This window comes from Sinohyriopsis cumingii, chromosome 7 (genome assembly GCF_028554795.1).
Source record: "Sinohyriopsis cumingii isolate HCF-2022 chromosome 7, ASM2855479v2, whole genome shotgun sequence".
Taxonomy (NCBI): Eukaryota; Metazoa; Mollusca; class Bivalvia; order Unionida; family Unionidae; genus Sinohyriopsis; species Sinohyriopsis cumingii.
Genome location: NC_142967.1, coordinates 72,637,222 through 72,663,213, shown reverse-complemented (window position 1 = coordinate 72,663,213; position 25,992 = coordinate 72,637,222). Strand labels below are relative to the sequence as shown.

At 34.5% G+C, this 25,992-nt stretch overlaps 2 protein-coding genes across 4 annotated transcripts in view; one reads left to right on the top strand and one right to left on the bottom strand.

Moving 5' to 3' along the window:
• Positions 1-25,897, top strand: part of LOC149795510 (rhodopsin-like) — a 31,891-nt gene extending 5,994 nt beyond the window's left edge. For 2 of the 3 annotated variants that reach the window (XM_089965304.1, XM_089965306.1), the window contains exon 2: positions 22,646-25,897. In XM_089965304.1, the coding sequence (XP_089821430.1) occupies positions 22,756-23,823 (1,068 nt within the window). In that variant the 5' untranslated portion in view covers positions 22,646-22,755 and the 3' untranslated portion in view covers positions 23,824-25,897. Of the gene's footprint in view, positions 1-22,448; positions 22,524-22,645 lie in introns of all 3 variants that reach the window. The other variant, XM_089965305.1, reaches the window with a different exon arrangement.
• Positions 1-25,992, bottom strand: part of LOC149795509 (dynein axonemal assembly factor 9-like) — a 233,920-nt gene that overhangs the window by 145,138 nt on the left and 62,790 nt on the right. The gene's annotated exons all lie outside the window — the stretch shown is intronic.

The following is a 25,992-nucleotide window of genomic DNA, read 5'->3' as shown; positions in this document are numbered from 1 at the left end:
CAATTTGTAAATTTTAATATCAAATTCTGTAAGTACTATTCAGTCAATAAAAAGAGAAAATCAATTTCATATTAAATCTCATTTTAACCAAATGTACCATCAGATGCTGTGATCAAAAACAAGTTTTGGATATCTGATACACATCTAGTCTAAGCCTACATATTCAGCATTTGAAATAATGTAGTTTGCCAAGCAGCTACACAACCAGCAATTTCTAGAGCAAACCAGCAGTGTTTTCTCCAAGCTGCAACATTATGTCTTTCTACAATCAAATTTAAATGGGCACATGTAAATCTCAATAAAGTGTAAGGTGGTACTGTACAGTTTTGTACTTTGTGTAGGGTTTGATTTTTAGAGAATAATAATTTCCATGTTTCCCTCACTGGTTATACTGGATATTTTTAAAGACCATGCATATCTTAGCTATTCCCTTTATTTTGGTGTATGACTGAAACTTTATAATTTGGGTTGTAGAGTATATAGTTTGGCCTTGGCTCAGATATGCACATATCAAAATTATTTCTGGTTCAGCTTGGTCATTTTCACTTTCTGGAATTCAAAGGTAAAAAAGAGCCAGTAACTTTTTTAAATACGTTTTTATGTTTTTAATTCATTCATTACATTTTCAGAAGCTGGTATTGCACAGAACTCATTTTTTCCTGTTTTAATACCTGATGAAGTTACTGTACTTTGGACTTATTCGGGTTGATCTTTTGTGGAGACAAGATAATCAGATGTGTGCTTAGATCATGCACAATTTCCACAATTACAACATGTAAAGAAATTTCAGCCACAGCACATGGAAGTGACATAGATGTACACCAACATTCTCTCCAATGTGCATGTTGCAAATGCAAACAACCTCAGCTTGCAATTGTCATAGGTACATATTATTTACGGAGCACCCCCAACAGAAAGTGAAAAAACATATTTGTGTCCAAACTAGCAGGTCACATCAAGATGCATGATTTTATAACACCAATGATGCAAGTTTCTCATTGATCAAGATTACTTTGTGCGTTGATAGGCTCTATATTGGCCAACTGTGAATAATTAATGAATGCTGAACACTTAAGTTACCGATGGTGACAATGACTTATTGCCTAATATAAATGCAAATTCAGGGACTGTAATAAATTAATTGTAATTTCATACCTGACAACCCTCCTAACAATACTGAAGTTTTTTTTACTCTCAAAATATGTGTTTTGTGGTACCATGGGGAGAAGTGAGTGCATGTTTTCTCTGAAACATATGTACACTTAACACACAAAAAATAGCTGGTGGACATGGCTTTGGCAAATATCATCACCACAAATACACAAACACATATATATGCACGATGCACACACCATACTAGCATTAAAAAAAATGACAGACATAGTTTCTCTCTTTTTGAAGTCCACTGGATAGTGGAATAGTAGACTGAACCAGATGCAGACTTTGCTGCTCTCAATTGTTTATTGGTGGGTTTGGTTTGAAGCTGATGCAGGTGTCATTAGTGTTCATCATAAAATGCTTCCCCTTGCTGCTGCACTGCACAAAGTCCAACTCCCATCAACCAGGAGTTTTGAAATGCAGTTTTGTTATGTTGGCAACCCATGACTCCATTCCAGTATATGCATGTAAAGAGTTGGAGGTGTCACCCTGTTTATCATTTCTAAAGATCATGGTTTGTGATTTATGTATCCCCTGTCCTCCCAGTTGTGGATTTCATGTGTGATTCTGTTTTATTTGTATTTTTGAAGTTTTGTTAGCCTTTGCCCACTTTGCATTTTTTCCCACAGCTCACAGTGCTCAAAGACTTCTGAACCAAAAGCCCATGACCCTTGCTACTGTCAGTCATTTAGGTTTGTTTCGGATGATGTCAATATCACATTATCTGCTATATCATCGTAAGAAAATGGGACAGTCAGTTAAGTAATATATGCAGTGGTGATTGTTGATCTCTGACCACCTTACCTTTTAAGGTTTATGTACTCATTAAGTTCATTACGTCCTGCATTTTGGGTCTTGTGCAGAATATGACTTCAAATAAGCAGCTACATTGTGATCAATTCTAACTGATTACATTTTTGTAATTACAAATTTCAATCAGCTGCCACAAGAAAGGAGAATTTTTTTTCTTCTTAAGTTTCTAAAATTTCATGCACATGAGAACACATGCACAAATGCCTTTTACACCATTAGTGGTTATCTATTACAAGTACACAACTACATGTTTAAACTGAATCTGAAGTTTATTAACTTTGTCAAAACTTGAATTGTTTGTTCTAATGGAAGTTGATTAAATAATGTCTCAATTTTTAATTAGTATAATCTATGTGCATCTAAAAATAGGCTTTACTTGCCTGAGACTGCAGCAGTCAACTGTATAAACTTCCCCATGGTTATGGGTGTATAGTGTGGTGTCAAGAAAAGTAATGTTTTTATCTCTTCATACCGAAAATCATGTTTTTAGAAACACTACCTTGTGCAGTGCAGGTAGGAAATTAATTGCTATGACATTATGGAGACTCTCAGCATCTGATACCAGTACCAGGAGTGACAGTAAGGCAAAAATATGGAATAATTACACTGCTTATATCCCAAATTAAATGGCTGGCTTCAAAATGGCCAAATAAAAAAAATAAGATTTTGTTCTGTTAACAACAGTGCAACAATTTAAAAGAAAACACCCACAATATAGAGCTATTAATGTGTGGGTACCATTAGTTCAATTCTAATGTTTTGTATTGTTGAAATTGATATGTTTGTTAAAAATATGCCAATAATTGAAGAATAATGTAGTAAAGATAACTACTAGAAGAAATTTACTGCAGTAATTTAAAGCAACTTCACATAAAGGTTCATAATTAAGGTGATGTAACAAGCAAGTACTGTAATAAGTAAATTAAATAATCAATAAGCAAGTACTGTAATAAAGGTAAATAATAAGCATGTACTGTAATAAACAAAGTAGATAATCAATAAGCATTTAGGCCCTCTGAAAGTATGCAATGAGACCTAGCAAGACTCTTTTCTTGGCAAGCCTTCAAAAACATTGGATCAGTAACTTTTTAAGGAATTTGGCTATTTGTGTTAAGACTTGCTGGCCAAAAGTTGAGCTAATTGTGAAAGTTAATTTTAAACAGTGCATGTATTTAACTTTTAGAGTAAATTTCGAACATTGCATGTATTCAACTGTAGACTTCATAATTTTTTGCCAATTACTTTTACAATAACTTAGAAGAAGCCACCAGCCATGAATGGGTTAACATGCACCCCTGTATCTGCATGATCCAGGGACTGATTTCAGGACCACAAAGTTGCTTAGCAATCTGCACACCAAATAAGTGCATTACTGTTAATGTTCTGGGGTCAAATAGACTAATCATGCTGTACAAGAAAAGACAGGGAGTTGTCACTTTTTATTAATTATATTTTCTCACACAAACAATTATAAGTAAAAAATATATAGATAATCTTATACAAGTCCTAATTTTAAATTAAATTTATTAAGCAAATATAACAATTTCTTTATTTTGGCCAGCCTAATTTATGAGTAAAATATTGAAATTATTCAACATGTTTTATAAACTTTTGTTTAAAATGAGTAAGATTCTGTTAACCTTACAGTTATAAATACTGATTTTATTTTAAAAAATTTCAGTTCATTTGGAAAAACATTACTTTGCAAGTTTGTAATTTTGGAATAAATTTCACTTTACAATCAATAAAAAGTAAAACCAATTAGAAGTGTAAAAAGAAACTATGAAAAATCATGGGCAATATGGTAGATGTATATATATATCACTACAGGAATGCAGGGGCTGAGTTTCTTTATTTTACTAATGTGTATCTGTTTTTGAATTCAACAATAAACAGTCATGAAGCAAATACCAAACAGTTTATTCCTGTCATAGCTAGGTCAAATTCCCTTATAAATCATTCATGATTAATAATTTTACAATTCTCATTCAGGAAAAATTTGAGAGTTATACATGTGTCAGAGCTTGCAGATCTGTGGATTCCCTAAACCTATTGCATCAGCCACACTAGCAGAGAAAACATGTTCTGAATAATTAAACAGTTCTGCAGATCAATGATATAAACTCTTGGGATGTAAAATGGGAACATTTTCCATGGGGTTTAGGTTAAAAGGTTTTGGAGCATATTACTTAGTGTTACATGTACAGTATTGTCTCAGTAATCGGTTTTATCTATATCACTGCTTACTACTAATTGAAATTATAATTTATCAAAAGTTGTTCATAATTTAACTAGTTTGTATAACAGTTCATTGATTTATTTTATTGGTTCGTGTTTAAAAGCACATAATCACATAAAAGTATGTGTAGCTTTTGGGTTTTAGGGCATGTCAGCACAATGCAGGCCCTATGGTTTTGATCAAAAGCATAGTTCCACAAATATAAACACAAAGAATTGTAACAAAAAAAACTCTAGGAAGATAACGTCTAAAAAAAGACAAACAAAGTACTGAATGATAAAAGTTAAATGGCAAAGATGTTAAAACTCTGCAAGAGTCATAAAGGTAACACATGTAAATCTTAAAAACATGTGGTATACATGAATGATTATTTACTGCCAAGGCAATGTGATTATGGTGTCAAGCACTGAGACATACTAGCACAGCCAATTCCTGTAAAAGATGTCATGGAACATCGGAAATCAGTGTCATTACAGTGTCATGCACTGAGATACTGTTGCATCTGGTTCTATCCTATCCTCATTGTAATGGCTTTCATTGCACAGACGTGACAAAAACATTTTTGACTATTTCTTCACAATGCTGCAATTACTGTCTGTATTCTGACAAGATATATTTTTTACTTCAACCATTCAGTTAACTGATCTAAAACTAGTAGTGACGGGGTGCATCACAGAATGCTTTGCTCTCTCTCTCTCTGCAGTTTGCATGGCAGGACCTTAAACAGACAAAATTCTGTTGGGAGAAGATGAGCATTTTGCAGCCATAAACACTTTTAAATGATAATGTGGAATGTTAGATATATAACCCATTCAAACTATTATCTATCATTATCTACATGAAAGCATATAAAAACTTTGGATGAAATGCAAAATTCCGTTGTGAGGTTATGTTGCAGAAAGCAATGTTATAAGAATGGGTAAGTCAGGGCCATAACTTTCTGCAATGTTATAAGAATGGGTAAGTCAGGGCCATAACTTTCTGCAATGTTATAAGAATGGGTAAGTCAGGGCCATAACTTTCTGCAATGTTATAAGAATGGGTAAGTCAGGGCCATAACTTTCTGCAATGTTATAAGAATGGGTAAGTCAGGGCCATAACTTCTAAATGGTAATGTGGACAAATTTAATAGTAACTCATTTAACTGATCTTATCAGTAACAAATCTAGTTGAAATGCAACAAAACTTACTAAAGTTATACTGTGGAAATCAAAGTTATGACAATGGGTAACTTATGATGGAGCGTAATTCCCGTCACTGATGTCATGTCATAGAACACTAGAAATCAGAATCATTCGATGTTTACCATAATCAATCTAAAGCCACCTACCAAATCTGGCTAAGTTCCATCAAGTCTGGGTTACACTTTCTTGTGGAAAACCAAAGTCAGAATGATGAGCAAACAAGGAGCCATAACTAGACTTCTAAATGAGGCTAAACCCATCAAAGACACATTTAAGATAAAGAGACTATGTCATACCAAAATCTGCATCAAAATAGAGTATGTGCGAGAGTTCTTAAGCTATACTGGTTACAAGCAACATGTCAAATGAAGGTAATTGTTAAGGGCTGTAAGGCTATCCAAAATGAAATTGAGAAGAAAAATATCTTCAAGGCATATCTAGAACTAAGAGATAATGCATACACCTTGCCTTGCCCAGTAATACTGAAGGAAATTAAGGCAATAACTCTGTCACAATTTGAACTGAAAAGGCAAAACCTTAAATAGATTTATTATTAAACTTGCAAGAGGAAATGTACCTACCACATAATATCCCATTATGTTTTTGAGTTACAGAAGTGTGAATTGACAGACAGAAATATGTACAAACAGAAAGGGTGATTACATTAGGGTTCCCCATCTTTATACAGGGCCCTAATAAACTGGCAGTCTTTTTGATGGCAGAATTATAAGCAGAGTTAACAAACAGTATAAAGAGTTAAGAGATAAATCTGTCCTTTACTGGGTAGCACTATAATAAAATGACTGATATGTTGATTTTCTTATTACATATTGTCAAATATTATGGGGGCCCCGAGTGGCCGAGTGGTCTAAAGCGCTCTCCGTTACGGATCATTGCCATCTCATCTCTGTCTGCGTGGGTTCGAGTCTTGGATTTAGCCAATGTGGGTATGTGAGAAAGCTTGCCAGTAGCTTCTCGTGGGTCGGTGGTTCTTTCCAGGGTTTTCCCGGGTTTTTTCTCCACCATTTATACTGGCCTGCAATGTATAGCCTATCATGTGCTGAAAAATGGCATTAAACCCTACAACAACAACAACAACAAATATTATGCTCAGCTCTCAACATTTACCCTTGTATACAAACTTTCGGGAATATTAAGAACCTGGTTTTTACATAAAAAATTTTACTACTGAAATGAAAAAGTCATTTTTACTTATACTGTTAATCAGTCCATAATTGTCAATTTCTAATAAATGTATAAGGAAAAGTGTGAACATATGCTGCATAAAATCTCTGAGATTTTTAATGATGTGTTTTGTGACATAAACTTATCAACATGCAGTGAACATAAAAAAATGATGTTCTCTGTACACTAATCACTATAGCCAAATGCAGATTGTAATTTAAACTCCCATAATATACACTCCATGCTTTGGAATAAAATCCAGCACAGTGTATATGTGACAGGTCAATTGGTGCAGACAGTGGACAATGTAAAATGGACAATTGTGCTTGATGACTCACTCCCTGGATACCATGTCCAGAGGATGCTGACCAATCACTGTGTGGGTAATAATCCATGATTAATAAAATCATTGATTTTCTACCATGCTCCTCACTGAATTTCAAGTGTGCTTGTCCACTGGCTACTGTATGGTCACCATATGAGCATGTTTGTGAGGTAGTGTCTTTGTGAAACAGAAATCCTTGGATGCCTTAGAAAGCAAAAAATGTAAGTACTACCAAATTACCAGACTCTGGAATTACACTTTTCCCTCACTATAATGCTGTTTTGGTCAAAAGCAGACCATCTAACATTAAGGTATTTTATATATAATATTATTAAATACTGAAATGGAATCCATGGTGACAGCTGTTTTATAAAAGGGAATACATTATACATGTAGTGAGGTACTTAACAGTAAAGGACTGTGCTACCAAATGAAGAATTTTGATTATATTTAGTATATTATTTTTTTTCTTCACTATTATAAGACTACAGCAGGGGTTAGTCTTAGTGTTATTGATAAATTTGTCTAAGGGTCAACATGAATTAGTCATGCAAGCATGTCTATTGATATGGGCAGCTAAAGACATGTGGTTAGCATGTCTGGCACCTAGTAAACTAGTGACAAAAAGGGCATGGATTAGAATCTTACCAAACCTGGTCAGCTATCATGGCATGTCCTCTGGTGAGGTGCTCACTTTAATTATAGTAAAACCTGTCTTGAAAGATAACTGGAAAGAGAGATCACCTGTCTTGTGAGAACAGACTCTGAAAGCACAGGTTGACTGATTATACAGAGCTATTACCTGTAATGGGTGACCTGTACTGTCTTTAGAAACCATAATATTTTGGCAAAGAGGGTGGTCTTTCAAGACAGGTTGTTTTGTAGTATGGGTTAGAGCAAATTCATTGCAGAATCAAGTAATAAACTGTAAATCTCTTATTGATATATTAATATAACGTCAGGATGAATTAACCTAATTCTGTTATAAAATTTAAAAAAAAAACACTAACCTGATTGTTGTGTACTGTATTTACTCACCTGTAAGTTGAGTCAAGCTGCAAACAACAAAGATACTGATCTGCCGTAACATAGTGTGCATGCAGATCAACATATATGTTGTTTGTTCTACTGATTACTCCTAACAAATGGCAAAGACCCAGGTATGCCAGTGCATTATGTGATGGCAGATCTGGGTTTGTGCATTGTGCAGTTGGAGAGTAAATATGGTATTTAGTAAATTAAACACAGGTAAAATTGCTTTAATGAATCAACATGAATCATAAGACTGACAATATTTCAAGATTCTTTACAAATGCTTTTATTGCTAAAATTATCATTTAGTCACTTCTGACAATTACCCATTTTATTTTATGAATAAAAAGCATTCCTTTTTCACAGAAGGATAGCTTTTAAAAGTTTCATTCCATGCTATGGTGGCTCAAAGTTAGTGTACCAAAATTTAGTGTACCAAAATTGCTACAGAAAGGGTACAGGTTCAAATCCTACCATTGGATCAGCTATACTCAGCTACAATAGTGTGTCCTTAGGCAATGCACTTTGCTCACATTGCCTCATTACTAATAACATGTGTTACTTTGCAATAAGACACCAAATCAAACCAAATCAATATATTCTCTATCATGTTTCTATTAAATTCCTTGAATTATGCTTTCTTCCTCCATAAAGCATTCATTCAGAGATAAAATCAGATTTAAGCCAGTACACTTATATTACCAGAATGTTAACACATTAACCCTTGGTGACGAGTTTAAGTGGCAGGAGGTAGTAGCCTACTGCCGAGCTCTGTAGCATCAAGGTCATGTAAGATACACTAAAGTAGTTGGTATTATAGAAAAGTAGACAGATGTAGCTCTACAATGATACCAAATAGTCTGGAATTTCTAATTCGCCCGTGGTCAGGATCCGATTTTGTGTCCAGATTTTAGACTTTTTGGTCTCAGATCTAAGGCAGATCGGTATGAACTGCAAACAGACAGATGAACCTTTGCAAAAAGTAGGATAAGATAGGCATTTGGAATAAAGAGTGGTCTCGATACAAAAATAATGGGTCTGTTAAGCAAAAAAATAAAAAATAAATAAAAAAGAACTCCAACTTTTACCCTTCTGTTCATGCGCGAGCCAAATAGCCAATGAAAAACAATGTTTCTAACACAACTGGGCAGTATGTTATTGGAAGATCAGCTGGAAGTTGGTGTTTTAGGATGTATTCAGAAATAGCTTTCAAAATGTGTTTCCTACTCGAATTTCAGATGAAAACGACAAAAACCTCCATGGGTTAATGTCTTAAGATACTGATACTGAGTTTAACGTCTAATATTGCCCATAAAAGAAATGCTGTATTAAAAAAATTGCCTTTTTGCACTTTTTTAAGTGCCTTTTTGGAGACATTTGAAAATCAAGGCAGTAACAGCCACATAAATATTGAAACTTAAAAATGTAACAGAAATGCCTAAGCTATCATATCATAGGTTTTATGTAAGTTTTTCTTCCTAGAACCCTCATTCAGCCAGCAGCTATTAACCCTCTGGGTTAAAAGAAAAATTCTGAGTGGTGCTATACTTTGACAACAACTATTTCTTCTTTAAATAAATATGTTACCTAATCAAAATTAATACCTTAGGAGAACTACTGCTACCTTACAAATCCGGCCCTCCCAGATAAAACTTTTAGATAAAGAGAGCTAAAAGTTCTCTGCCCAACTAGGTAGGAGTCTTATGATTAGGTAAGCAATTGTGAAAAAACATATTTTGCAAGAATAGATTAGTTTTTGTATTTCCTTCAATTTGTGTCAGTAAGTGTACCAGTAACAAATGTTTCTACCATGTACTTCAACAGCATGTAGGATAGAATTAAACTGAATCTGATGCTAAACAAGCTTCTTTGCCTCTGATGGTTATTCTTCTTTGATCAACATACAATTCTTTTTCTTTCCTTTTGTTCCTTTAAATACAGACAGGAAACATAAATAACAGATTTTCAGAACCCATGTCTGCAATTTTTCATACCATTTTATGATGATTTCATGAGTGTATAAATAATTAAATACTTTCAATTGATTCTAGGTATATAAATTTACTAATATTTTATTAAAACAATTTTTATATATAAACTAAAGAATAAAAATATGACTGCTTGTCAAAAACTTAGAGGGTATTATAAAATACAGGCCATATGTTGCATTTCTTTCTTTCTTTCTTCCAAACAAAATTTAAATATCAGCAAGACTTCATAAAGTATCTTGGAATTTTACATTTCTAAAACTGGATATCAATTTCCCCAAACTTACACTTATGTCATTTTAAATTGCATGCAATGGTGATCTCAGGTTCAATTCCCATTTCCATTATATGCTAAGGTATGTTGTTGCCTATTAAAAGTTTGCAGTTTTATTCAGGTTCTCTCGTTCCTCCAACTCAAGAATACTCAACATCTGAGCAGTCATAGCCTATCATATTAAATCATGAAGGTTTCCCCTGTGGGCTTCTGGATTATAATAGACCTGGTGAACGCTAAAATGTTGTAAGAGAAGACTGATGGTCACAACTATAGACCAAGTGGTTAGCATAGCCGATACCTGACTTATGACCAAAAAGGCATGGGTCAGAATCTTACTTGCCCTGGTCAGCAATTATGGAATGCTCTTTGACAAGGCACTTTAGTCTACTCTCTTGGCTCTAAATAACTTACATCTGTTATTATGCCATAAATCACAGAAAAATATCAAACCTCACTAGAGTATTTACATATTTCACTAATTTTTATTGTCATTCATGGGGATCTTGTTGCATTTTTGACAAAAACAAGAATCCCTTGAAAGGACTGATGCTCTAATGATCTAAAAGAATTTGCAAGATTTGAAGATAAGACCATTTCTTCCTTTTAACTGCTGAGTGTTGAAACCATCTGTGATATTTTTCAGCAATATTAAAGATTATCAAGTTAGTGGCTGTGGTGGACATATGTCAGATTGATACCAATTTCATTTAGGACCAACAAGACAGCACAATAAGTTTTCTGGTGAGAACCCCATGTTGATATGACTTTTTGTCTTGTAGGAGTAATGATAACATAATTTTCAAGCTGGCTGCCAAGGTTGCCATGTTAAATATCAGATTGGCACCATTTTCATTTCAGACCAACTAGACATTAAAAGAAGTCTTTTGGTGAAAGCACAATGTGAATATGACCAAACATCTAGGAAAAATAGTGATAAGATTTCATGATGGATGGCAATCAGCACCATTTTCACAGAAAACCAACTAGACATCACAGGAAGTCTTTCAGTGAATACACAATGCTCATAGAACCATTCATTCAGGAGAAGCAGTGATAACTAATTTATTTAGCTGATTACTGTGTCAGCCATACTGGATCTCTGCAGCACCATTTTCATTAAGGACCAGCAGTCCTCTGGTGAAAACCCCATGTCAATCTGATTTTCTGTTCAGAGGGGAATAGTTATAACTGTTTTCAAGATGGCTGCTGTGGCAGCCATATTGGACATCAGATTGGCATCAAGAGCAGTAGCACCAAAAAAATGTAAGATGTTAATCTGACTTTCCATTCAGGAAGGGTAGTGAAAACAAGATTTTTATATGGCTGCTGTGGTGACCATACTGTATATCAGATCAGCACCATTTTCTTTTTTAGGACCAATCAGACATCCTACAAAGTCTTTCAGTGCAAACCTCATGTTGATATCATGATCCATTCAGGAGGATTAGTGATAAGAAGACTTTCAAGTTCACTACTGTGTTGGTCATAGTGGACACCAGTCTGGCACCATTTTCATCTAGGACCACTTAGACATTATAAGAAGTCTTTCAGTGAAAACGTCACATCAATCTAACATTACAGATGCAGTAGCAGTAGCAAAATTTTCAAGAGGGCTGCTGTGGCAGCCATATTGAACATCAGTAATTAATGTCCAACTAAATATCATACAAGTCTTATGGTGAAAACCTCATATCAATCTGACTTTCTGTTAGGAGGTGTAATGGTAACAAAATTATCAAGATAACTGTCATGACAGCTATATTGGGCATCATATTGGTACAATTTTCATTTAGGAGGTCCTATGGTGAAAATTCCCATGTTAATCGATCTGTTCTGGAGGAGTAGTAATACGATCTTCAAGATGGCCATATCGGATGTCTATGTGGCACCATTTTCTTTCGGACCAAATAGCCCAAGGCAATCCTCCAAGTAGTTTAGGAGAAGCAATAACAAACAATGATAAACATTAACTTCTTCTAACAGACAAATGGGACATCAGTAGAGAACAGATCATCCCACAAGCTCTTATGGTATGTGACCAATAAAGCTAAAATCGTTTTTAGAATTAACACGACAATGATCCAGCCATTCAAATTCATCTATCCTCCTTGACATTCACTAAAAAATTACTCAGCTCAGCTACACCTCTGTCTGTAGAATCCTTAATTCCATATTAAAAATCAATGAAATAGATCCAGCATGCAAAGAGATTACTTGCATATTTTGTACCAATTTTGTTGCCAGAGAAGTCTTTTAAGAACCCAGAAAATGCTAAATATAAAAACCTTGATTTGCACAAATACAAATATATGTACTGGTAGCATGCAACAGCAGAACTTGATACATTTTTACAAAGTTTACTCTTTTCCATAATTTCTGTTCTACAGTGCCAACATTACATTCTAAAATTTCATAAACTGTTTTAATTTATGTACAGAGAGAAAGAGAGAGTGTGTACATTAATTTGTCAAGTAGCAAATAATCCTTTTATTTTGCAAAACAGACATTGTAATAATGCAACATTTCACCATATTTTTGGTTGTTTCTATTGTATAAGCAATGTACTTAAATGTCCTTTTAGAAAGACATTATTGGCTATAACATGCTGAGGATGTGGGAGCTAGGTGAATTTTGCCATAAGGACTCACTGAGACAGCCCACCCACCCACCCGAGACACAGTGAAACTTCTTTGAAACTGAAAACCCATGTTGACCCAAAACAATTTTCAGTTCTGATAATTTTTCAATTTATGGAGGTTTTTCCAGATGTGGAAAAGTCTTTTTTCTAAGCACTTATGTGACAGGAGAGAATTTAATTATGAGAGCATTATGTAAGAGTGCACAAAATTAAGCAAGCTATTACTGTATTTTTTTAAATACTTGTATTTAATGAAGAATTAGCTGATTATTATATGTTCCTTCTAAACATCACATCCTGTTGCATAATTAAATACAATTCTTCCAAACAAAAATACAGTTCTAACAAGAAAAATTTAAGGAACAAGATACTTTATAACTTGACTAGAAGTCCATTAGAATTATGAATGATGCTCTACAATGTGTAAATACCCCATATAATTCATAATGCTCACAGTTCAAGAGCCTCACTTGTAAAACCCATTAAGCATTGTCATTTTTTTCTTACATCTTTCTTTAACTAATGTGGCTTGCGTTAATGACTCCATTCTTGTGCCATAGCCAAATAATGCTCATAATGACTCCATTCTTGTGCCATAGCCAAATAATGCTCATAATGACTCCATTCTTGTGCCATAGCCAAATAATGCTCATAATGACTCCATTCTTGTGCCATAGCCAAATAATGCTCATACTAAGCAATTGTGATGTTTTTTAATCTTTGCATAAGATCTAAAACTTCAGGGCATGTCTTTGAGTGAGTCTGACATTTAGAATACTGCTGTTTCTCTCCGCAAAGGATCAAAAGCGAGGCCACATGCCTGGTAAATAAAACCCTGCTGTTTAATTAAAACAAAAAGCAAACATATCCTATCGATACAAATGAATAGCATAGCATGATCACAGTTGCATAATAAGCAGATAAACTTAACTGACCTTGAAAGCTGACACTTGTATGGTGCAAAGACTAAAGATTAGCCTATTATCAGCACTAATTTGTGTTGGCAAGTGTGTCAAGAATTGTTGTAACCTAGTGTGCTCTTGGAACATTTTCTGGGTCTTTGTCTCATAGATCAGTACCCACTACAGTACTTGCTAACCATAATTAATGTGTTTCAAAGTGTGTCAGAAATTTAGCAGCTAAAATATATTCCTAACTTTAAAGTTTCATTTTTATGGGGACTTTTAAGTGTAAAATTGAAATTCATAGGATCAATATTTGTTTCAATTTTTGAAATTGAGGGTTTTCAGTTAACTGGGGGGGGGGGGGGGCGGGAGAGACATGATATTAAAGAAGGAAAAATGTATGGGGTAATACATTTTGTTCTTAAGGGGATTCCAATGTATTAACATTTTGATTTTAAAAAGTTTGACTCTATATGCTTTACTGGGGATGGTGGAGATGTGATCATCTGCTTTACTGTGGATAAGTAGTTATGCTGGCTTGTTTCATTAAAGTAAATAGAAACTGGGCCCAAAGTTACACTAATTCTCAATTAAGTCCCAATCTGAAGGTAATGGACTGGCCATTTAATTTCCAGGTGGCTAGGCAGGAGTGGTTAAGGAAAAAATGTGGTCACAAAATAGCTTGAAAACAATATTTTTGCTCTAACTTTTAGAATAAAATAACTAATTTTGTCTACCATATTAGCTGAAAAATAAAATTATCTTGTGATAAAAGAAAAAATATATCCTGGCTGGAAAGAAAATACCATCCCCATAAAATTAAGCAATTACTCTGTAATGATGTTATGTGTTTTACTGTGCATAGATAGATGTGATAATGTTATGTTTTTGTAACTATGTACCATACCTTAATTTGGTTATATACAATTTACATATATCAGTGATCAAGCTTTCTCTAAAACTTATAAGATCATTTATTCTTTCAGAAAACTATACAACAGAATTTCACTCGACAACAATATTTTAATCCACTCTGCTGTTTTTTTTAAAAAAGAAGAAATTATTTGATAACAAGCTAACTTACTACCTTGAAGATTTGTAACATCTGAATGATTAGCATTTCTGTAAAGTCAGATGGTGAAGTTTTATTGGATCAGGTCCCCAAATAAATCATGGAGGGGGACTAATACAAGTTGTAATTACTAGTATCATTTTTTAAAATTAATTCAGTCCCAGGCTTCACATATCTTGTTTTCCTAAAGGTTGTTGTTGTTGTTGTGGGGTTTAACGCCATTTTGCAGCACATGATAGGCTATACATGGCGGTCAGTATTAATGGTGGAGGAAGAACCAGAGAAAACCCCGGAAAGAACCACCGACCCACGAGAAGCTACTGGCAAGCTTTCTCACATACCCACATTGGCTGAATCTTAGACTTGAACCGCCGCAGACAGAGGTGAGATGGCAGTGATCTGTAACGAAGAGCGCTTTAGACCACTCGGCCACTCGGGGCCCCTTTCCTAAAGGTAGATGTGCTGATACCATAAAAGAAGTTAAAAAACCACATGGTATTAAGTTACTAATGTAGTGTACCCTAGGACAATTGTTCAGTTATAGGGTTTTGGATAAGTTCAAGAGAAAAGTTTTCACACCTTTTTGTCTTTTATGTCTTGTAGTTGCAGAGTGTTTAGAAAAGTGCAAAAATATAATGACCAATCAAGCTTAGCTGGCAACAACTCTGTTGATTGTCCAACATAGAAATGATATGTAAAATAGAATTAGTAAGCTTTTAACAATCACTGAACAAATGAATGATGATTTAATATAACGATATTTGAGATTCTTATAATCAATGTCCAGTTCCTCTGGGTATGTTCCTATAAAATCCTTTACTCTGCTGGATGTGTCCAGCAAATACAGTGGTTTCAGACTCTCTGGTTTATATGCACATAGTTATGGGACATCTGACCCGTCAGAGGCATACCACTCTCACTTCCACCTTTGCCATACCTTCCTAAATTGTATATTACTCTTCATGTTTCCAAGTCATTATAGCGCTATGGAATTGCCATTATAATTGTCCTTCTGTTAATTTCATAAAATCCAGACCTCCACTTTGATCATTTCAATGGACAATATGTGCCAATTGATACTGTACAGCTTAATCATGTATAGCTATATCAGAACATGTCATGCAACTAGCTTAAATCACTAACTTTCAAACACAACCATTTATGGTGCAGGGGTTTAAGAGTTGGTATTTGCAAGAAAATTTTATACTCCTCATATTTATTTTTCATTAAGTTCATCAAAATTTAAACTTGGATGATTTCACCTTTTCTTTTCAAAAATAATGTCTTCACGCATGAAACTGAATGTACAGTCTACTCCCAAACTTTGTTAAAGCATGGAACTCAATAATCCCCAGTTAGATGTTAAAACTGTACCCTTTACAAAATGGCAGTTCAACATTGGGTGCAATAGTATTTATTGTGTTATAGCATTGCAAACAATATCAAGGGAAGATTCTCTCTGATGCTTGACAGTATTGTACTACTGAAATTGACACATTACCAAAACTCAGATAAATGATTTGTTTGATTGAATGATCTTTATTATTGTTCTCTGCATCATAATTTTACCTTTATTTGAAACCATACCACGAAGGTATCACTGTTGAAGGAACACCAGCAATGTTAAAATGTAAATTATGTTTAATGGTTGCTGTGTGCATCACATTATTGTTGTGTGTCACAAACAGACAATTAATAACTGGTTTTGGTAGGGCAGAACCACTTTAGGTATTTTGCTAAAGAGGCTTTTTGCCTAACAAGTGTATGCTGAATATATTTTTTACTGATCACAGTATAGATGGGATCACATGGGTGAGGCAGTGTATATCTTAATCCGCTTTGAAGCTGAAAGCATTGATATACATACATGTATGTACCAATCCCTTTTAGTTAGTACAAAGCCAGAATTAGGGAGCAATTATCAGGCAATTTGACCCCTACCGTACAAAGATTTGCCATTGTTCTTCTATTATTCTGCATGTGATCTGTAAAGTTGTTTGCTTTTTTTAAACATGTATTAAATCCGATGAAAAGATATATATATAATTCACATCCATATCAAAATTCTAAACCTGTCTCTTGAACTTTTAATAACGAAAAATATTCAGGACATAATAATGAACAAAATTTGTTCATTTCATTCACTAATGTATAATTTCTATCTCGATTGTTACCAGTGGGTCTCTATAAACATTGTCATCTTGTTCATGTTTCAAACTTAACTCAAATTTTCAATATAAACAAAAAGCCTGCATGCTCACTGTCCTTTTTTTTGATCCCGGAAAAGTCCATTTTTATTGAAGGGGTGAGGTTTATTGGACTACAAATACACATAAGGTAAAAACTGTTATCTGTATCCAATATTTACAAGGTCTTGTTTAATACCCCTAAAAAATTAACTGAACAAAATAAACATGGAAAGCTATCTAAATTTTATGTAAAGGGCTTAAAAAGGGATGTAACTCCCAAAGTTACATAAATTTACAGAATAATTTGGAGCTTAATGAAGACAATGAACTACATCACTCCTGTTGTCGTAAAGAATAGATTCATCCATGCATACATGGCTCCCATGTTAGTAAAGAAACTCCTGTTTGGTTTGAAACATGAAAAATATGACAGTATCTGAAACCCAATAGTGATAATCATTTGAGAAATTACAAATTGATGAATGAAATGACTAAGTTTTATGCTTTTTTATATCCTTGATGCTTTTCATTTTTAAAATCAGTAGGGGGTATAGACTGCTGGTGTGCAGGTGGGGGTAGGCAAATACTTTGTGCATAATTTCAATGAAAATACAAATAAACTGAGTCTAGGCAGGGGGTATTTAACAACAACAAGAATAAAAACTAGCACCAAATCTGAACAGCAGCTGTACTCCATATACTTCAGGTTACTTCAGTAAGCACTATCTCTGATACCAGCAAGTAAATTTTGAAATTCCAAGTCTATTATTGTTAGTACATTACACTTACTTTCCTTGGCAATGATATACTTTTACGATTTTAATAAGAGTACCACAATTAATAACTTAAAGAATGTTTGCATGTCATATTTTCAATGCTTTCATAAACATTTCACTATGTTATCACTTCCCTGTGGTTAGTACATTGTCTTTAACATAGGCACTACTATGAGCATGTAGCTCTAGAAGCTGAGAAAGTAAAGAGCACATTAGCATTGACTGATCAATGTTATGCAGCAGCAAACTTGTTTCAAGATTAACAGGGACTGATGCATCCAATGAACAATTAAAAAGGCCATCACTTTTGTCATCACTGATGCATGCAATGAACAATTAAAAAGGCAATCACCATCAATACTGATGGGTTCTATAGCAAAAGTGAACACTCTTGGTGCCATGTGTATATTCGCTGTTTTGTTGACTAATTTTTGTAAAATCACATACAAGCATCTGAAACTAGCTGCCACTTGTCTACAAGCAGCCTGAAACCAGACATGTTTGGAGCAGACCAGTAACTATTAAAAGCTCTTCTATTTACTTCAGTAGTTTCTGGACTAAATCAAGCAGGTCATGAAACTTTATTTCCGACACTGGACTGTAAGGAAAACTATGTTTCCGTCTATGTCCATTATGCAGAAAATTGAGTATTGATTCAAGCAACTGTTTTTAAAAAGCCCTATTAAACTGCTCTATTCAATTCTGATGAATTTGTATGTATCATTTTCTTTCTTAACAACAACACAAAGTAAGCGATTGACAGGGTCCAATACATCTCAAAATCAGATTCCAGGCTACTCAGGGGAAGACAACCTGGCTGTCCAAATTAAACTTAGTAGTCAAGAGAAGACACTTTAATATTAAACTGTTAGCTTTTCATACCCTGCACAACAAATTTCTAAACTATTAATTCCAGAGGGTGCACCAACACTAGAGGGAGCACCAACACTAGAGGAAACACCAACACTAGAGGGAGTACCAACACTAGAGGGAGTACCTACACTAGAGAGATCCCTGTGTATCACATAGTATACAATGACAATGATATAGGATAACGATGTGCAGCTTACTGATATTATGCAAGTACCAGACTCCATGACACTGTAGGCTCATCAACCACTTGTTCACTGACTCAGACAATGACAGTTTGAGTGATTTGACATAATAAAAATAATAATGAGGACTTTGTATAGCACCTAATCTTTAGAAGCTCTAAGCGCTTTACAATATTAGACAACACTTGTAAGATAAAAAACATATAATGATATGATTACAAAAACAAACACCATGAAATTAGAAAACATTAAAATACATGCTGAGAATATTTAAGGTAGGAAACATTATTAGGTCTTTAAGTTTGTTCTTGCAGTCGAAATAAGTGAGTTTTGTGAGCCCTCTTGAATGTGATAACTATCTTTGCGTCTAAGTTCAGTGGGCAATTTATTCCACATTGCTGGGCCCTGGTATGCAAAAGAACGCTGTCCATATGACTTTGCTTTCATAGTGGGAATAATGAGTATACGATTGTCAGAAGAGGAGCGTAAGTATCTTGCTGGTGTGTACACATGGGTGAGGTCAGATAGGTATGTTGGACTAGAGTCCAACAGTGAAACGTAGCACAGGGAACAAATTTTGCAGGGTGTACTTTGATTTATTCTTCCTTTCTCTTTGTTTTGTGTCATTAGTATTTATTATACTTTATGAAACATTTTTTTTTATCCCTTACTATTCCAAAGCAAGAAGCAAGCCCAATACAGGATCTGTTTATGCATTTGCAACTGTTTAGACCAAAAGCTGGTAATTGCACAATGTGCATTAGTCTCATCAGGATCTATAATGGTGTTCTCTTCAAATAACAAGCAGAACAAGTAGCACAGAAAGTGATCTGATGGCACCTTTGAATGATCAGTTCTGGGTTTATGCTATTTAACAATGGGCAGAAACTACATGCTAATAAATACAATCATCACAAAAAAATGTTTGAACATAGAATCTGAACTTGGGCTTGTTGATCAAGATTCAAAAATTAGAAATCGTACTTGCCATCTTCAAATGTCAGAGTGAATTTGTATAAATACATGTACATTGATCAATATTTATAATGTTTCTTAAGTAGGCCATAAAAGTGTACTGTGTTATATGTCAAGTCTAATTATAAATGAGGTACATTATGTATATTACTGTTACAATAATATAATGGAATCACCACAGCTACCTAATACAAGGGAGTGTTATACAAAGACACTTTATAGTGAAGGTCAACTGTATATAGAACAAAACAAAAGTAAACTGTTCTGCAATGCTCATGCTAACTTGAGTCAGATTTTTTTTTTTTATTGAAGATCAATATTTTTATTAAAAATCTAGATGTTTGCATTTTTGAAGTCATAGTTAAATTGTGTGCTATAGAAATTTTATGACTTTTGGGGCCATGCAAAAGAGCAAGAACAATTCAAAATATTTCCCTACATCAGTATTTGAATCCCAAGAACTAAAATGTGCCGAAAAAAGGGTGTATTAAATGATACTCTCAGAATACACTGATATCCCTGTGCTTCATTTCTAGCACATACAGTTGAGAATAAAACAAAATGCCAAAAAGGTGTCAATTTCAATTTCATGTCTGGGAACTGCATTAGGCTGTGTAGGTTTCCTTACATAATGACAACAACCTCATTGTCTGTTAGATATAACTTTGAAACAGTTCATACAAAAACAGCTGTGATTATTCTAAAGTATTATATGACAAGGCATGACTGATTAAAATTTGTTATGGCTAGCTCCCTCCCATTTAACATCTAGACTGAAAATTACGATATGTTTCTCAACGAAAAACGATTTTTCATCAATCTGACTTTAAGGAAAGAATGCATACACAATTATGAAAGCCTGATTCATAACAAAGTCTTTACCAGCACTTATTTTAATTTACAGTCTGAATTTTCATGTAAACACAGTAGGAAACCATTACGTCTTGCAATCCTAGCTCATTAGCTTGGGTCACACTATGGTTAAACATGCACAAGTTGAAAGTGAAAGTGGCATTGTTGTAGACTTACTCACTTTGTAACACTTATAGAACATGCGGCAGCTCTCAACACAAATGTGGCCCATACCAAGTTTCTTAAACCTATCTTAAACATTTACAATTTCAACTTTACAACTTCATGTACTTGTAATTTGGCCAAAATATTCTGTAACTGTACACTTTAACAAGCATCCATCTCAAGCAACACAGACAAAAAAAAAAAAAACCACAAAAGAATAATGTAAGAAAGATGCTTAGAGCTAACTGCATTATGCACTTGATATCCTGATTCAGACTGATTCTAGATTCCAACATGATGCACTTGGTACCCTGATTCAGACTGATTCTAGATTCCAACATGATGCACTTGGTACCCTGATTCAGACTGATTCTAGATTCCAACATGATGCACTTGGTTTCCTGATTCAGACTGATTCTAGATTCCAACATAATGCACTTGGTTTCCTGATTCAGACTGATTCTAGATTCCAACATGATGCACTTGGTTTCCTGATTCAGAGTGATTCTAGATGCCAACATGATGCACTTGGTTTCCTGATTCAGAGTGATTCTAGATGCCAACATGATGCACTTGGTTTCCTGATTCAGAGTGATTCTAGATGCCAACATGATGCACTTGGTTTCCTGATTCAGATTGATTCTAGATGCCAAGATGATGCATGTGGTATCCTGATTCAGGCTGATTCTAGATGCCAACATGATGCACTTGATATCCTGAATCAGATTGATTCTAGATGCCAACATGATGCACTTGGTATCCTGATTCAGACTGATTCTAGATTCCAACATGATGCACTTGGTATCCTGATTCAGACTGATTCTAGATTCCAACATGATGCACTTGGTATCCTGATTCAGGCTGATTCTAGATTCCAACATGATGCACTTGGTATCCTGATTCAGACTGATTCTAGATTCCAACATGATGTACTTGGTATCCTGATTCAGACTGATTCTAGATTCCAACATGATGCACTTGGTATCCTGATTCAGACTGATTCTAGATTCCAACATGATGCACTTGGTATCCTGATTCAGACTCATTCTAGATTCCAACACTGATTCAGACTGATTCTAGATGCCATCATGATGCACTTGGTATCCTGATTCAGACTGATTCTAGATGCCAGCATGATGCACTTGGTATCCTGAATCAGATTGATTCTAGATGCCAACATGATGCTATTCTTCAGTCATCACTGTCAATTCCAAAGATACACTAGCGGTATCCAATGGTCAAGCTAAGGACATATTAGCAGCATATATACTCTTGTATAAATCAAATTTGGATACAAACAACAAAGATCCAGATCTGCTGTCACATAATGTGCTGGTAGATCAGGGTCCATGATGCTTGTTCTATTGATTAGACCTAACAAATGGCATAGACCCAGCTCCGCCAGTGCATTATGCAATAGCAGATATGGGTCTGTTGCTTGTAGTTTGATTTGACTTATATGCAAGTATATATGGTATTAAAAGCATTAAAAGTGTAATTGGTATACAGACTTTTTCTGCAGAAAAATTAAGATCCATATTGGCATGTACAGTGTATATAGAATTTGTATCAGTCCACATCTTTAACTAAAACTTATATTATGAAATCATTCTATTTCAGATGTATCAAAGATTTTTAAGCTGTTTTGTGAAGTTGGAATACATTTCCTGACAAAGCATAAGAAGTAACAACAATGTAAGCACATGTACTGTATGTTTAGGATTATAAACTGAGAAATAAATGATTTTACAGATGCTAATGACAGAATCACCATTTTCTTGCGCAAAGAATTCACTAGTTGTTCATTTCTTTTTCAGATGTTTTTGAAAGGACATGCTTTATGCACCGACTGGAAGTCAATGATACTATTTATACCTAGAATGGCAAACAGAAATTCCACGATGTAAAGAAAGCAAAAGCAGTAAAAATGGCAAGTTACAGTGATAAAAAAAGTGAACTTTTGATTCTTCTCCCACCAAGGGATTGTTTAACGCCACATTACATGTGCTACAAGCAAAACCAGATTACCCATAATGCAACATACAAAACGGAGCACTGGATGGAGGTGTCAAATTATGTCTGTTATGTGGCACTTCCTGTGATTCTTTTATTTTGCGTTGTTGGAAATGTGGTGAATCTTATTGTTTTTGCCAAGCAGTTTCGAACAAGTATGGATACATATCTTCTTGGTTTGTCCACAGCAAGTGTATTTCAAGCAATATCAACCATTGTCTTGTGCTTAGTGCACTATGTGGGTTATCATGAATATCTTGTGTGGACACAGAAATATGCGCTGATTGCACGAGACTGGTTTTGGTTCTCAAATGTTTGGCTCCTCATTTTGATGAGTTTAGAACGCTCCATTACAGTGACCTCCAACAAGTCTCAATCTCTGTGCACCTCCACGCAAGCAGCGATTGTGGTAGTCCTTGTTTACCTCATTGGCTTTGTAAGTGCATTACCTCGATTCTGGGAGTATGAGGTTGAGGAGGTTGGAAGCCTCACACTTGGAAGATCATTTCTGATGTTACAAAAATCAACACAAAATGAAATACAAGAATACAAAGCAATCTATTACTGGTACATTACATCGATTACAGTTTTCTTACCCACACCACTGTTGTTTTTTATGCTATTCCCATTGTGCTATGGGACAAGACAAACTGTCATTTCTAGGAACTATTTGTTCATTAAACATAGTGCTAGCACAGCACTGATACTAAACAGACGTCTGAAGGAGGAAATAGCTTTAACCAAGCTGGGAATTGTAATGGTTGTTCTATACTTAATTCTTATGGGTCCATATCTTTTCCTGGATCTCATATCACACTTCATGCCTGAATGGACTGGCGAGGGTACACCACTTTACATCGCAATACAGAACATTTTCATCGTTTGTTTCCACTCTAACTTCATGTGGTATCAACAAATATACTTTTGTTGTAACAAACAATATCGCTTAACATTCCTGTCCAAATGTTGTTGCTGTTGCTGAATTTCATGACATCAAGCTTCAAATGTCCTACTCTGATGGTTGTGATGTAGTTAAATGTTGTGGAGTCAATACCTTGTGCTCAAAAATCATTAAATGTTTTTTACTTTTTTTTAAATGTTTATCATATATTATTACAGCACAGTAAATAATATGAATTTCTTTTTACAATGTAAAGGTGACACTCAATTTATGCCATAGATGTGTTCCTGAGGTTATGATGTAAATAAAAATTGGTGTAAATCGAAAGTAATTTTTTACATTGGATACTTGTAAAATAAGAATGATCTGGGGCAAATTATACCTGTAAGTCTTCAAGTAATGATTATTTATGTATAATTTTCTCCGTGAATGAGATGTGCATGCATGCACGTACTTGAGCTGCATGAAAGTCACAGCAAATGGCTTCAGCAATTGTGTAAAAATGAGCAGTGGCAAAAATCAAATGTTATTTCTTCACTACATATGGTAATAAATGAAAGCATGTAAATCAAATTGACGAGCATGACCTGTATACTAATGAAGACTATAATAACATTTTATACCAAAAAATTTAGCATTAAGGGTCGTCCTATACATGTCTTTATTGTTGGCCAAATGTAATACTTATGCTACACTGTATCTGTTTTTGTTGCTGCTGAAGATGAAGAAAAGTTAACTAAAGCCCCTTATGACCAGGCTACTGCAACTAAAAGAACCAAAAAGTCTTCAGACTTCTACACAAATTTCATAGTAGGAATGCTAGTCTGAATCACAACTAACGAAAAGAAATATTCAGATGTAGAACAAAGTTGGGTTTTTTTCTCCTTCAAACACATAAAGCTGCTCAAATTAGCAGAGATCAATAATGCATCACTTAAATTTCTTTACATTTATAATTTTTCCATATTGTAAGTTTTGCTTTTTATTCCAATATCAATTATAGTCTGACAAGTTCAAACTGGAAAATAAAATCAAAGATTAAATTATATGAAGCCGATCATACTGTAAACCAAATTCATGTGAAGATCTTACCAACTGCCAACCAATTTCAATGTAACTAATCAACTTCTAAAACTCACAAAAGAAACATTTATAATCAAACTCTCCCACTCTCTCTCATGTATCTAGTCCCCATTTTTTCTTGGATTGCCATAAAACCTGGTAAATATTACAGTCATCATCCCAAGGCGAACATACTGACAACTCGGTTTGCTGCCCCAGTTTCTAAAATTGTTATTGCCTTTTTGACTAACAGCTGAATGCAATGTGCGGTATAACATAATCTTGTGGCTGCAACTAGTCCGTTTCCAAAGGATTGCCATTAAACTTGGTAAACATTGTAGTCATCATCTGAAGATGCATATATCAACACATCACTTTGTTCTCCCAAACTATATGAGTTATTTCCCTTTTTGGCTTGCAGCATTATGGAGTGTACACTGACTCTTGTAAATGCAGCTGCTCTAAGTTTAGTATGGATTAATGTGATGATACACATCTCGACCAATCACTGTGCTCTTGCACATCTTTTTGCAGAGTTATTGCAGCTGGATTTAGTGAATGACAGGATCGTATAAATTCAGTCAGTCTTAGTTTAAATGGATTGCCACAAAACTGTTCATGTCATCATCATCATCATTTTAAGATATGCATGTGAATGCAACCTGTCTTGCAAATTTGTAATGGATCACTGTGAAAGACGGTACATATTAAGGTCATCATCTAACAATGCGCATATTGAAAACATTTTGTGATGCTTATAGTGTTATTACCTTTCTTGATGCATTATATGACAGAATTTTGTTAATGCAACTATTGCAGTTTTCAGGGGAATACTCTGAAACTTTGTACTAATTATAGTCATCATTAGAGATGTTATGCGCTTTCTTGACTCAAAACTTATCCCCATAATGGAATCCATGAAAAGTGGGATATATTTATTTGACAAAATTGCTCACCATTCCTCTAATTATATGCAAGTTTTGACCTAACATTATGGGTGTACCCTTACTAAGGCATGTGCAAGTTTGATTTTGAATATTGTACATAAATTCTACAGGTAGAAATCATAGCTGCTGGTAGAAATCATAGCTGATGATAGTTTTCAGAAATCTCATTAGAAACAAGCACTAATTTTAAAATCCAATTCCTAGTAATGTTTCAGCTTAGTATTTCATAAATTTCAGCAAT